At 40.0% G+C, this 15,329-nt stretch overlaps 1 protein-coding gene across 2 annotated transcripts in view; it reads right to left on the bottom strand.

Moving 5' to 3' along the window:
* The window catches only part of HMG20A (high mobility group 20A), a 103,053-nt gene that overhangs the window by 33,347 nt on the left and 54,377 nt on the right, over positions 1-15,329 (bottom strand). Inside the window, exons 7-10 of one of the 2 annotated variants that reach the window (XM_003811130.5) lie at positions 12,610-12,685; positions 11,730-11,945; positions 10,919-11,061; positions 4,646-7,276 (exon numbers count right to left, since the gene is read on the bottom strand). In XM_003811130.5, the coding sequence (XP_003811178.1) occupies positions 10,925-11,061; positions 11,730-11,945; positions 12,610-12,685 (429 nt within the window). In that variant the 3' untranslated portion in view covers positions 4,646-7,276; positions 10,919-10,924. Of the gene's footprint in view, positions 1-4,645; positions 7,277-10,918; positions 11,062-11,729; positions 11,946-12,609; positions 12,686-15,329 lie in introns of those variants that run through there. The other variant, XM_055098435.2, reaches the window with a different exon arrangement.

Below are 15,329 nucleotides of genomic sequence, written 5' to 3'. Positions count from 1 at the left end.
CAGTGGCACAATCTTGGCTCACTGCAACCCCCACCTCCTGGGTTCAAGGGATTCTCATGCCTCAGACTCCTGAGTAGCTGGGATTACAGATGCGCGCCACCACGTCCAGCTAATTTTGTTTTGTATTTTTAGTAGAAAAATACAAACATGGTTTCACCATGTTGGCCAGGCTGGTCTCCAACTCCTGGCCTCAAGTGGTCTGCCCACTCCCACCTCTCAAAGTGCTGGGATTACAGGCGTCAGCCACCGTGCCCGGCCCAGAGTGACCCTTTAAAAACAGAAATCAGATCTTGTCACTCAGTTGTGTAGAACTCTCTTCACATTACACTTATGACAAACTGCAAACTCTTTACGACACTTCTGAGGATCTACGTGATCTTGCTATTGCCTGCCTTGCAACTTCAAAGCCACTCTGCCTCTCGTTTACTCTGCTCCAGCCTCACCAGCTTTTTCTATGCCTTGAAATTCCAGAGTTCATTCCTGCCTCAGGATTTCAGCCTTTGTATACCCTCAGCCCTTCACCGGGCTGGCTCCTTCAAATCAATTTTGTCTTTCTTCAGAAGATACTTTTTCAGAAAGGCCTTTCTCTATCCTAGCTTATATCATTTCCTCTTATCTAGGTAATTAGCTGAGATGAGTTCGTTAGGTTACTTGTTTATAGTCTCTTCTTCCCCAGCAAGGGGAAGAGCTCTATGGGGACTAGGACCCAGAACAATTTCTAACGCAAGAAAGATATTCAACAAATATTGTTGAATAGGTCTAATTCCAGTTCTCAGACCCACCATACTATGCTACGGCTTTGAACTCATGCCACTCTCATTAGTTATCTCTAAGACAGTACGGCTATAGTGGAATGTAAAGCCACAGTTATCTTGATATAAACCATTTCTCTACCTGTTCCCTGTTCTGTAACTGCACAAGTCACTTATCAGATCTGTGTCTTAATTTACTTACTGTAAAAATGAGTACAGTAGTCCTACTCTGTAAAGTTGTGGAATTACATAATTTATATAAAAAGCACAGCAGAGTGGCCTATGGTATATGTCTGTTATTTCTCTTTTCCCTTTAGTCTTCCACAAATTATAACAACTTATATTTAAGTGTCTTCTACTCTATGAGAGGCACTATTCTAAGTGTTTTACATGGATTGACTAATCTACATAAAAACTCTACAGGACAGAAATGATAAATATCACTATGTTACAGATGAGAAAACTTAAGTCATACAGTGGTTTATGCAACTTGCCTAAGGTCATATAAGAGGAAAGCAGCAGAATCCAGACTTGAACCCAGCAGTGTTGTCCAATTTCAGAGGTAATAAAACAGTCATTGACTATCTTTATTGTGATCCCATGGTAAGAAACACATTTTACATTAAAAGTGTATGTAGACATATGACTGTAACTGAAGTGTAAGTTTCACAAAATAATACCCTTACTACCTGTAGTGCATTCTGATAGTTTCTCATTTTAATTTTTAAAAATGTTTTTGACCAACTGATTTAATGATCTATGAATGAATCAAAAGTGCACTTTGAAAAACTGCTTGTCTAAATTACAATTAATCCAACTGTTCTGACCTTCCAGCTACCTCAACCTCTACCAGACAAACTCTGATGGCTATCAGTTCAGATTTTCATATTTCATTTACATTCCAGATAAAGCCCTTATTAATTAGTTAAGATACTGATCCCCCACCCTGACTCAGATCTACTCTCTATTGCAAACTCTTTTGCACTTATGGAAAAAATATCTCATCAGGTAAGATTCAAATAACTTTTTCACTCTCTAAAAATTATTTGTCTCTATTAAAACTATTAATACAAGCTGCCCTATGTTAGAAATATTTATGTACAAGTCTGTCCTTCCCACTAGATTATCAGAAACTATGGAGGGCAGAAACCATGTTTTATAAACATCTTTGTATTCCCAAATAAAGGGTGAATTAAAGTGAAATGAAGAGAAGTTGGTATAAAAAACTCTGGCTCTTAAGTGTTGGATGGTGTGTGTGTGAGAGAGAGAGATTCAAATAAGAGAATCTCTTACACTGAATCTTACATATTCCCACATAAACATATAAGACATCCTCCCATTGATCTGGTGTTGCAGGTGGTTTATAAAAATCCTTCTATCTGGAAAATCTGCACTGGCCATGCACTTAATTTCCCAATGCCATTCCTATCTTCTTGTGGCTCCTCCTTTTGCATTTCACTAAGCTAAGAGAATTTACATTTCTACCTCTGGCAAAAGTTTCCCCCTGTAGACACACAGTCCTGTGAAAACTAAACTGAAATGGTTTCTGGATGAGCAGATGTACATTAGCAATTTCACCTAGTCTGACTCTCAATCGTGATTTCTTTAATGGGCTGGCATATAAACTACTGCTTATATCCATATATATTGAAGTATATATTTGAGTGCAGGCTATATATCAAAGGTAAACAAATAAAACAAAGAAAAAACCCCTGACTTGGAACTCTCAGTTGCAAGGCAGGAAATTCTTTCAGAGGGCAGGAAGTAGCTATGAGCTTTTCCGCTAAGCAATACTTCAATTTCCCCACCCTTAGGGAAAGCTTGTCCTGGTGTTGTTTCAATTCAGCAGATGCTGAGCAGTTAGAGAAAGGGAACAAACAACTAGGGGAAGTATTACCACCTGTTTATGTTGATTTTTACTAAACAAGACTGGCCACCAGCTGTTGCAGGGTAGGGGAAGAGCTAGATGGGAACAGGAAATGGCAACTCAGATGGAAGCCAGTTTTTGGCTTTCTGGCTCTCCGGGGGAAAAAAGTATCACGGAAGTACATGGTCATTCTCAAATGGCCAAGAGACAAAGGCAAGATAATGCACTCCATTCACTAGCATGGCGGGGTTGGGCTTAGAGTACATAAATGAAGTCACACATAGTTATGAAATTAACGTTAGTTGCCTACTCTATATTCGTTTTCTCCTTCTTCCTTACTAAAACCTGTATTGTTGGGCACAGTGACGTCCAGGCAAAAATGACATTTCTTGGCCTCCTTTATAGCTAGCTATAGTCACATGATTGAGTTCTGGCCAAATTAAGTGAAAGTGTTGAATACGATTTCCAGGAAGACTCTTTAGAGGGCCCTGACTCAGCTAGGTTTGCTCATTTTGTCCTTGCCCTCTTTTCCTCATGCTGCCAGGAATTTCAAAGTGATGGCTGATGGTCAAGTGGCTATTTTGGACCACGGGGTGACCTTGAGAAAGATCATGTTGTGGTACAGACAGGAGCCTCCATACTAGCCTTTAACTGCCCAACTTTGGCATAGTTTTCTATGAGAAAGACACACTTCTTATTTAAGCTGTTGCTAGTTCTGCTTAATGTAGAGTCAAACTCAGTCCTAACTGAGATACCCTGATAGTTACTGGCAATCATGTAACAGATACTTCCTATCTTCCTGTCCTCCAAGGCAAGGTGGATTCTGTTACCTTACTCTATCCTTCTTACAATAGTACAGGATTGCTGAGGCATGTGTTATGTCAGAAGAGGAAACTGGAGTTGAAACAAATCAAGACTTGCCCAATGCCACACAACTGGCTACTTGGAGAGCAGCAGGCTCTGGAAACCAGGTTGCCTCACCCCTAGGATTTTTAAAAGCATAGTAGAAATAGGTGACAAATTTCCTTTAAAAATATTTTGATTAGTTATTTTCAAAAAGCAAGCATTTGGCTGGGCGTGGTGGCTCATGCCTGTAATCCCAGCACTTTGGGAGGCCGAGGCTGGTGGATCACAAGGTCAGGAGTTCGAGACCAGCCTGGCCAACATGGTGAAACCCTGTCTCTACTAAAAATACAAAAATTAGCTGGGCATGGTGGCGTGCACCTGTAATCCCAGCTACTCGGGAGGCTGAGGCAGGAGAATCGCTTGAAACTGGAAGGCGGAGTTTGCAGTGAGCCGAGATCGTGCCACTGCACTCCAGGCTGGGCAACAAGAGCAAAACTCCGTCTCAAAAAAAAAAAAAAAAAAAAGCAAGCATTTAAGCACATCTCCTTTCTTCTATCAAATGATCTTCTATCAAGGGGACATCAGAGTCACTGACTTTAAAAACATCCTTGTAAGTTGTCTCCAGAATACTACTGCTATATTAAAATGAATTAGAATTCACTGTATTGTTACAGCATACATTAAAAGAGCTGACTTCTCAAACCGGTAAAGATACATTTTGAAGTAGCAATTAGTAAAATGAATGTGTTACTGTTTTAAGAGCATAACAGATGTCATGATTAATGTAGAGTTGACAAAGTCTTTAAGAGGAAAAAACAGAAGTAGAACTTTTTTATTTATTTTTTATTTTTCTGAGACGGAGTCTCGCTCTGTTGCCAGGCTGGAGTGCAGTGGCACGATCTCGGCTCACTGCAACCTCCGCCTCCCAAGTTCAAGTGATTCTCCTGCCTAAGCCTCCTGAGTAGCTGGGACTACAGGCATGCACCACCATGCCCGGCTAATTTTTGTATTTTTAGTAGAGACGGGGTTTCACCAGGTTGGCCAGGATGGTCTCGATCTCTTGACCTCGTGATCTGCCTGCCTTGGCTTTCCAAAGTGTTGGGATTACAGGCATGAGCCACCGTGCCCGGCCAGAGGTAGGACTTTTTGTTACAAAGCAAGTAAAATTGAAACAGGTGAATTCAACGTAGAAAAGTTTTAATGAGACAAATGTCAAACAAGCACATCAACTTCTTAAAAAACAAAGAAAATCTGAAAGTTTAATTACAAAAACACTTATACAGAAAACTTGGCATTTCAACAGTTCCAAACACATGTACACAAGTTTTTTCTAAAATCAGTCAGAAATAAAATACCTTGTCTCCCTTTCCTCAGCTGCTCCTTGTATTTTAATTAAAAAGAAACAAAGAAATCTGTAACACTGAATAGGCAACAGCTTATTTCTTGAGAACATAAAAGTACAGTAATATCTACAGGTGTACTGGGAAACATGAATTAGGTATTGTGCTAGCCTGTAACTTCATTTACTGCCTCCTCATTGAGCACAGAGGAGAGAGGAGGTGGCACAGACCTGGTCTATAGATACTGACAGTTTTGTGGCATCTGAATCCCAGCCACCAGAGGCAGGTGAGTAGCTACTGGGAAAGACAGCATTTCAGAAGCAAGCTGCTTATTTTGTGAAAATGATTTCATACTGTAGGCTCTCTTGAGATCTCATGTATTCCTGAATATGCAAATGTTTCAAGTCACTGTCAAGTGTCCCATCTAGAGTCAGAAGAATGATGATCCTGGACCATGTTATGGCCTTTTCTGGTCACAAAAGCAGTGCTAGCAATGCTGCACAAAACTGAACACAAATGAGAAACAGAAATATGAGGAGGAAGGAAGACAGGACACAAAGCATCTGGCAGAAGGAAAAAACAAAACTCCAGAATGGGCTCTGGATGTCCTTCTGCCATAGACAGTGAGTTCTGGCTTGGGCTTTGCAGACAAGGAGTCTAAGAGAAGTGGCAGAAATAGCAGATGATGGCAGGGAAATAGGAAACTACAGAAGAGCAAGAGAACTGGCTAGGTTTATAGCAATAGATAATAATGGGGTCTTATTCTAAAAAATTGCCAAGTGATGCTATGTGGGTTTCAGCGCATGGATATTTGATATATGTTCATATAAGACATTTTAAAAACAGATTTTGTTGCTGTTGTTTTCCTTTGGACTAATAAAGAAAACAGGCAAGGAGATGCTGAGAAGACAGGATGGTGTAGCAACATGACAGGTAGTTCCGCCCTATGCCCTGACTTATGGGCATACTACGAGAGGGGCCGCACTTCTATCCACCTGCCTGCAGTGGTGTGGGGCCCAGACAACGGGCTCTGCTTGCTCTGCCTTTGGTTCCAAAGATCTCAGCTGTAACCTTTAGCCTTGTGCTCTGCAGTGTCAAAACAAAAACAAAAACAAAAACAATGAACAACCAAAAAACCCTGAGGTAAGAATCAGAACCTCTCTTTCCTTTTGCTGTTAAAGGAACCAGAAACTGCTAGGCGTGATGCTTGAGCCCAAGAGTTGGAGGCTGTAGTGTGCTATGATAGCATCTGTGAATAGCCACCGCACTCCAGCCTGGGCAACACAGCAAGACCTCATCTGTAAACAAAACAAAACAAAACAAAACAAACAAAAATGAACCAGAAAGTCCTCTTTACTCATGCTGTTAAAGAAAAAATCACTAAGGAGGGGGAAGGAAGGGAAGCCTGTCTTCCTCACATGGATTCAGCAGTTAATGGCTACAGAAGGAAGACAAAGGACATGAGAATTCTTCCTTGCTTTTTTTGTGAGCTCAAGTGACTATTTTGAATGATATTTCCACCTATCTAGATCTATGAATCATTACTCCTAAAGAAGACAGGAATTCCCTCAGTTTTCACTTACAATAAACTTAGGGCTTTGTACTCTTTCCCTTTCTCCTCTGTTTACAAGTGACCTTTTCCTCAGCAAAAATGCTCCACAAGACATTGTCAACAGATGGGAACAGAAGAGCCTTGCTGGGGCTGGGACTCCATGTCTGTGCAGGAGCAATGCTTAGAAAACAGCAGGCAGTACCAGTGAGGAAGGAAAGAGCATTCTCCTTTAGGGCAGCAATCACAAAGCCACACTGAGGGCTGGCACCCACTGAGCACCGTGTGGGGTAGGAAACACAGCCTTGCTCCACAGGGCACTGTCAGCAAGAAGCTCCTTTCTTTGGAGTCACAGCAGGGCAATGATGGGAGAAGATTGGGCCTGTCCAATGCAAGAAACTCTCCTTCAGAACCTTGCTGAGCAACAAAGTCCAGAGGTCAGAAAATGGAGATGTATAAATTGGTGGGGGCCAAGGAAAGCAAAAATAACCCCCAGAGGCATTTAAAAAAGTGACAGCTAGGTAAGAAAACTGGAGCTCCACTGATAAAAGGGTCTAAGCGAAATTACAATGAAAAGTCTTCCTTTCTGCAGCAGCAGATGTCAGCATCAGGGTCACCTAGTAAGCTGAAGATATGCAGATCCACTTTAACAGAAATGGAAATGGTAGGAACCTGAAGACCCGGGAGAGTGGCTGTACACCTTCAAAGCTTCACATAAGGACAATTCCATAGGAAGCTCATATACATGTTGCTGCTCCCTCATTTGGCTTCCTGGGGTGACAGCCTTTCACTCACTGATAATTCTTTCACAAGCAAAGGGATCTGCACTCTTTCTCTGCCCCCACTCAGTTCAAATTTCCATGGATGGCTTCTCATTCCTCACAAGTAAAAACACTTATGGAACATCTTGGAGTTCTAAGACCTGTAGAATCAGGAAAACAAAACAAAACAAAAACAAAAACAAACAAGGAAAATAACACCAAGAAAGTAAGTATTGAATGGAAGGGGTTAGCGCTATGGATTTTAAAAATGCTTTGGTTTCATAAGCGTTAAAGTGAGTGCAGGGTGTATGTAAACTGAAGAACTCATAAAGCTGTAAGCAGGCAACCTCATTGAGATGTTTTACATAACATTTCAATGAGAAACATGGCCCTGTTCCAGTTCAGCAACAATGGGAGGTAGGAAAATCATCAGCTAAACACAGAAAAGCAACTATCAGGGACAAACCTGAGGAGGGAAAATGAGTACCCTACTTTAGTCTGAAGAATGTATGGTCAATCAAAACCAATTTTCTTCAAGTGTTAACTAAGGATATCTCCATGTATAGAGATGTATTATGTGCATATAATCAAGAACATTTCTCATATTAATAAAAATACAGTCACATCAGATTTTTTTTCCCTAAACTCAAACAGCCAAATATTATCATTGAAATCAGGCAACATATGCATTTTAGTAGTTTATATAAGGTAGTCACCTTTCAACTTAAAATCACCCCCATGGCTTCCTCCTAGCTCCACTTGTCTCTAGGTACTACTCAGCTACAAGAAAGGTGACAGACAGGTAGGGTAATTCTTCCACTGTATATTTATCAAAATAATTTTAAAATGAGCTAAAATTCTATAGCATTATAATTCCTGGATTATAATTTTTTTCTGTTTACTTCCTATGCATCTTAATGCTCTATTTCAGGATTTTTTAGTGCTTTCCCCTTCCCCCATCCACCTCTTCCTTAGAGCAATGTTTTAGAAACCCAATGAATGAGAGAGTTTAGATATCTGTGGTTCTACTCTTGGATTCTGTACTCATCTACGCAGATATTTTCAAGCAAGATGTTTCTCCTCTCTGGGATTCAGTTTCTTCATATATAAAATGTTATATTTCTAAAGGTCCCTAATATGCTCCTCTGAAACTTGTAGACCATTAGCTTCCCTTCACTCATTGGCTCCTGACAGCGGATGAAAACTTTGCCAAACTCTTGTCAGAGTAATTAATTGCATCATGAGTGCTGGGGACATCAGCCTCGCTGTCTGTACATATTTGTATAATGAGGCCAAACCAGTATTAATCACAGTCTTTGTAATTGTTTCCTTTGACAGTTTTGGGGGTGTGGGGAACCATCTATTGTTAGTTATGTTTGCATGGCTAGACTGTAAGAATCTGTAGTAATATAATAGTTCACACTTTTAGCTATTTTTTCAGGGGCAAAATATTTGTAGGTTAAAATCAAGGATAATAGTAATATTCTAAGTTTTCAAAGACTCATCAGAAAACAAATAATATAGTTTATACTCTTGAGATGAAAAAAGCTTTAGGAGAGTCTTACTGGCAAAATGCTCAAAATGGAAAACCACTTTTGGGTCAATACTTAATTAGCTGCCCTGTATCTATGTGAAGAGACACGATGTTATCAATTAATGTTTTCTTTCACAATCTTCCACACTGTTTCTCCCAGCTGTCACTTTTCAAGCCTACAAGAGTGCTAATTGAAAACACTGTATGAAAATGGGAAGGATGATGAGCTCCTGAAAATCCCAGGCCTAGATTTACAAGCTGTTCCCTTCATAAGCAGCAGCAGTAATGCCACTTCTTTATTCTGCAGGGAGTCCAGCCATCTCTAAGAAGTACAGTCCATTCCATCTGGCTACTCACTAGAAGGATAGTAATCCTTTCCCCATCAGAGCATGGCTGAGGCTAAAATATAATGCATTGCCTTGTACAGTTACCATCCAAGGGCATCACCAAGAAGTATAAAGACTTCTGCCTTTGTCTTTACTAGGCATTTATCTTTATATATGTTGCTCTAAGTCCAAACCAAACCAGAATATAAATTATGTATATGAGTGTGCTCATGTACTCACGGGACAAATAAAGATTCAAACCCATGACCATTCTAAGGAACATATCCTGCTGTTGACTCTTATTTTAGTATCCATATATGGCCACATCATTGTAGAGTCTAATCTTAAAATTTCCACACAGTTTATATGTCTGCAGGTATGGAATAACTTAACCAATAGAGCAAAGGGATGCCAGTTTTGTGGGATGGTATAGTAAAGGGGTATCCTATCTCTAGGAATTTGAATGAATAAATACCAATTCCATTTGAGAAATGACCATTAGTACCAAAAAGTGTCATGGGTAGATCTCTTGTGGAAAAAAAAAAAAAATACATACTACTGCTCATTTGTTGAACATATTTTTTAAAAACTTATTTTCTCTCTCTTTTTTGCTTATTGAGAATTTTATATTTTTATTTTGTTTTTTTTTTTGAGACAGAATCTTGCTCTGTTACCCTGGCTAGAATACACTAGTGTGACCCTAGCTTACTGAAACCTGAACTCCTGGGATTAAGTGATCCTCCTGCCTCAGCCTCCTGAGTAGCTAGGACTATAGGTGTGCGCCATCATGCTCAGCTAATTTTTTTCATTTTTTTTTAAAGCAGGGGTCTCACTATTTTGCCCAAGCTGGTCTTGAACTCCTGGGCTCAGGCAATACTGCCTCAACCTCCCAAAGTGCTAGGACTACAGGCGTGAGCCACTGTGCCCCACCAAGAGTTTATTTATTTTTTATTTAAAAAAATTTTTGAGACAGTGTCTTGCTCTGTCACCCAGGCTGGCGTGCAGTGGTGTGATAATGGCTCACTGCAGCCTTGCCTTGACCTTCTGAGCCCAAGTGATCCTCCCACTTTAGCCTCCCAAGCAGCTGGGACCACAAGTGCATACCACCATGCCTGGCTAATTTTTTGTATTTTTTGTAGATACGGGGTTTTGTCATGTTGCCCAGACTGGTCTTGAACTCCTGGACTCCAGCGATCTGCCTGCCTTGACCTCCCAAACTGCTAGGCTTACAGGTGTGAGCCATTGCACCTGGCTGAAGAGTTTATTTTTTAATCTATCAAAACCAGGGAGTTACCTGTTTCTATGGCGAGTCCACATCAACATTTAACAGACAACAGTCACTGTGTTATTGAGTGGTGAATATAAAAGCTTCCTACTTATGTAGGCTCACATACATACAATGTCTCACTGACTACTTCTAAATTATCATTAGTATTTTCCAGAGAAAAGGAAGATTAAAAATTAAGTTATATTTATTTTGTTCTGAGTGCTGTTTTGGGGATGATTTCTTCTAAGTTTCCCACTCACTTTTCAAAACCTTTTGGGAAACTAATGCCCAAGAATACAGCTAATAAGTGACAAAGCTAGAAATGAGGTCAAGCCACAAAAACCATGCTTTTCCCATTAAACCATTCTGAAGCAAGCATGAGAAAAAACTGTCTTGAGTCTGTTTTCTTTTATTTTTAGAGACAGGATCTCTCTGGACTTGAACTGCTGGGCTCAAGCAATCCTCCCACCTCAGCCTCCCAAGTAGCTGGGACTACAGTGATTCTCTTTTCTAATATTATTTACTACATTTAACAACCATGCAACAGGAATCTTAACCAAGTCTCCAACTTGTTCATCCAATGTAATCCCAGGGTTTTAGTAGTATTGATAAAGTCTGATGACATCTTATTTTTGATGATGTGCTGGCATATAAATATTTATCAGTGAGCACTCACCATTCCCTAACGATCGAGTCTGTTCACAACTTCTCGAACTGTAGCTATGAAGTTTTCATTGTCTTGGGGATTAGCTAAAATAATACTGTGCAGTCTGTTCATATATGAGTCAATGGTGTCCACTGTAGGTGTCTCTCCACTTCCTGAAGTGAGATAAGAAGAAAGTAAGAAAATCCTCCCTATTCAGTTTTACCATAAAACACAATTTCAAAGAAACAGTGATTCTAATGTGGTCTGCTCCACAGACATGCTTTTAATTTTAGAGCAGAGACTTTTAGATCTCAAAGAAATGAAATTAGTCCACATACTCTAAATACACAGATGGGCTATATAATTGCTGTATAGTATATATGAGCAGCTGCATGTAACAGAAGGTTAGACTTGCTCAGCTTTCTGCTATGACTATCCTCAAAATGAAAGAGTATATAAGAAATACCAGTGTTCATTCTCCCTTCCTTCCCGTTAAAACAAAAACAACTAAAAAGCAAACAAACATACATAAGAAGAAGCACTCTCAAGATTTACTACTCAGTTTCCAGTGTTCTGAATAGCAAATTAAGCTTAAAAGAGGGGAAAATAGATATTAAAATATAAATGGACAAAAATTTGAATGACCAGAGAGCCTGAAACATTGGACGATTTTAGCCAATACTGACATTCTATTACATCCAGAGAAGAAAAAATGTAGTTTAATTAATTTTCCTCTGGAGGAGATTTCAATCTCTCCACACCAGTACTAACATAAACAGCACCCCACTCCACACAACACACACACCCCTGTCACTGACAGTTCTCAGGCAGGAGGACTTACCAGGCAAGGGCATGCTGGCAAAGCTGCTGGTCAGCACCTGCCGCAGGGTCTCCAGGTGCTGCTGTAAGACTGTGTTGCGGCTCCGCTCCTGGATCACATCCACCTCCAGCTTCTCCACTGCTGTGCGCATGCTCTCCACGTGCTTTTGCAGGGCTGCATTCCTCTCCTCAAACTCCATGTTGGATTTGCGAAGCTGGCGGAGCTCTGCTTCCCGAGCTGAGGACATACATCCCACAGAACACATGCAGCACTAGAAGGAGTCTCTGAGGAGTCCCAATGACTCTTACAGGGAAGTTCTGCTTAGCTGCCTCTAATTTAGCTACCCCACCTCATCTCCCTATTCTCATTATGGCATTCCAGATAGCAATTTCAGCAACGAAACGCCTGACTCCCCAGAGCTATTTTAATTCTTAAAGCTAGTCACATTCCATACATAAGATTGCAACAAACAGTTTCAATTCTCAGTATTTTTTTGTTTGTTAGTTTTTGCTTTTTAAATTGTACAATCAGAAGCCTGAGGGGTTTTGCAGGGGGATCCTGGGAGACTGGCCAAGCACAGCTGTAGGTACCCATCTTTACCACAATGGGATCAGATTTGCTCTTACTTATTTTATATTTTGGACTCCCATGTAAGTTTTTATTTGTGCAAGGGGTTCCAGGCTAAGAGTTTGAAGACAAGTGAATTTGTGATTTGCATTTATTTCCTTTCATCCAGAGACCAAAGAAGCTTTGACAACAATGCCCTAGCTTTCCTTCACTGGTCTTTGAGTAGTCCTAAGGAGGGATAACACTACCACTGCTTTTGAGCAATGAATTTCTTCTGAGAACTAAGTCCCCTGTCAAAAATCTGAGAAACACAAAAAGAAACTTCAGTAATCACCTTTGCTATGGTTCAAGAATTCCTCTGTAAATATAGGGATGTCAAAAACAGACCGTTCCTTTACCTCTGTTTCTTTCTGTGAATCAAGAGGAACAAAACAGTTAATTCTTAATAGAAGATAAATTAAATAATAGTGCCTGAAGACAATGATCATGTCTTCTTTAAAGAAAGAATAGGGTGAGCAGGAATCAGTCCAGGTGAGTCTGTGAGGGAAATGTATTCATCTTTTCATTGGAATCCAACTTTCACAGAGCTTAAGCAGGTAAAGTATTCACTTCTCTCAGGTATACAACTACTGTGCAATTAGAAACCTTAAAACAAAGTTACGTAAATTTCCCTAATGGAGAATTTGAAGCCATTTCTTAGCCTTGTGTTTTGAATAGTCAACAGTATACAGTTGTGAAAGTGATTGCAGTGGGAATTGAGAAAGAGTGGTTTTTTTCAGTCACTTTTGTTGGTTATGCATGTAAAATGCTCCCTGAGATAAGATTATGCAATATAAATTTGCAGAGTGGACAATAAGAATTTTAAGCAGAAATGTAACTTCTATGAGCAATAATTATGATATTCCATTGGTACTTCTATTTATTTATGAGAGGCAGCCTATCTTTGGGGTCTTTTAGATTTTCTTTAGACACAGGAAAAATAAACAAACAAACACATGAGACCGAGAAATCAGAAATAACCAGGCTCTAAAAATTAGAAAGCAAACGATTATGTGAGATACAAAAGAATAACAAAGCCTAAAATTAATTCACCAATAAGCCATTAAAAATAAAAAAGCCTCACAAGATCATTGCAAAATATATTCCACAATGATCTTTAAGAATAAAGTCAATAACTCAAGATGCTTTGGCTGTCGTTTCTAAAATGAATTTGAAGTTGAAAGCATTGTGAATATTAATTTTAAGTGTCTTGGCATAATGTTCAAAATTTTCCATAACAAAGGTGGTAAAATGGCAGGAAGTGAGAAATGAAGAAACTGCTAGTGAAATCTTAAGATCCCGGGACCTTTATAACATGAAAAACATGCAAACATAATACCTAGATTTCATTCCTATAAACAATTGTTTAAAGCTAGACAGAATGTATCTTTCCTACTCTTGTCACCACTAGCTTTTTTTTTTTTTTTGAGACGGAGTCTCTCTCTGTTGCCCAGGGTGGAGTACAGTGGCACGATCTCAGCTCACTGCAACCTCTGTCTCCCAGGTTCAAGCAATTCTCCTGCCTCAGCCTCCCAAGTCACTGGGATTACAGGTGCCCACCACCATGCCTGGCTAATTTTCTGTATTTTTTTTAGTAGAGACGGGGTTTCGCCATGTTGGCCAGGCTGGTCTTGAACTCCTGACCTCAGGTGATCCACCTGCCTTGGCCTCCCAAAGTGCTGGGATTACAGGCTTGAGCCACCGTGCCCAGCCTCCACTAGTTTTTTAAATCTTTGAACACAAAAATGACTTGGTGCCCAGTAGAAAAGCTAAGCAGTTCACAGCTTAAGAGGGAAATCTGACACCCGAGCTCCTGTATTCCTAACGGTGGCCGCCTAGTAAGGGGGCTGGGCTGTGTGAACCACCTGCCAATGGCAGCTGAGCAAGAAAGACACTGAAAAGCTATGTAATTTCAGAGCACTTAATTTCTACTTGTATTTTTCTTCCTAACAAAAGAAAGCAAAGTTTCCCAGAATAATTTGAAAATAAACAACAAAATTATCAATCGAAAGTCCCAAGTTTCAACATGCAAAGCTCTACCTCGAGCCAGTTCCTAGGGGATTTCAATGGAAACTAAGGTATGAACAAGAAAGGCTGGTTCCAGAAGGAATCTTAGCCATATTTCGCAGTGGCTTTCTCTCAAATTTGCTGGCTTCCCATATGCTTTAACTGTTACTGGGCTGCTGCAGGAAAACAAAACTTATGACATACAATCCCAACATGCACAAGGCATAACAGATATAAACGTAAGTCCACAGATGACAGCATCAAGACTTAGGACATTATCATCCTATCTTATTCAATCTCCAACTTAACTGCAGTTACATGAGATCAGTTACCTAAGCTATACGTCTCAATATCTGCCAGTTAGATGGGTAAAGTGGAGACGCTTGGCTCCCATTACCATGGTACAAAGATCCCTCTCCTCCAAAGTCTTGACTCTCCTCAGACTGGTAATCTTTTCTCTTCTTTGCCAGAGCAGTCCAAATCAAGCTAATTATGTAAGGGCAGAGGACAGCACCACATAGGTGCATTAACACACTGCCCCTTGGTACAGATTCTCAGAGCACAAAATAAGAAACATTAAAGCAATTAAATGAAACTGTTCAGTCTCTGAAAGGTAACAGAGAAATTCTACTTAATGGAAGAGTGGTAATAAAAACCATCAGCGCTCTTCCATTACTGAGCACATTTCACGGCATGGAGAGGATCCTCCTGGGGGCTTGGGTGTACTTAAGCTGCTCCAAGGATAGCTCAAGGGATTAAAATCATAAGGATCTGATTACCCTTTCACTGAAAGGGTCTAATTTGTTCAAGCTGAGTGTCATTCTGTCATTTCTCATAAATTAAAGAAGAAACAAAATTATTGTTTCTATCTTAGTTTTCACATGAGATATAGACACTTTCTTGAGAGTAATACTCGCTAACTCTTGGGTCTAGTGGGCTGGCTTTCGATTTGAGAGGAGCAAGAATATTCTTCACTTTGGTTTCCATTCTATATATTGAGTGGAGGTT

The sequence above is a fragment of the Pan paniscus genome, chromosome 16, assembly GCF_029289425.2.
Source record: "Pan paniscus chromosome 16, NHGRI_mPanPan1-v2.0_pri, whole genome shotgun sequence".
NCBI lineage: Eukaryota > Metazoa > Chordata > Mammalia > Primates > Hominidae > Pan > Pan paniscus.
Note: the sequence above shows the minus strand (reverse complement) of the source record. Positions and strands in the feature narration are given on the sequence as shown.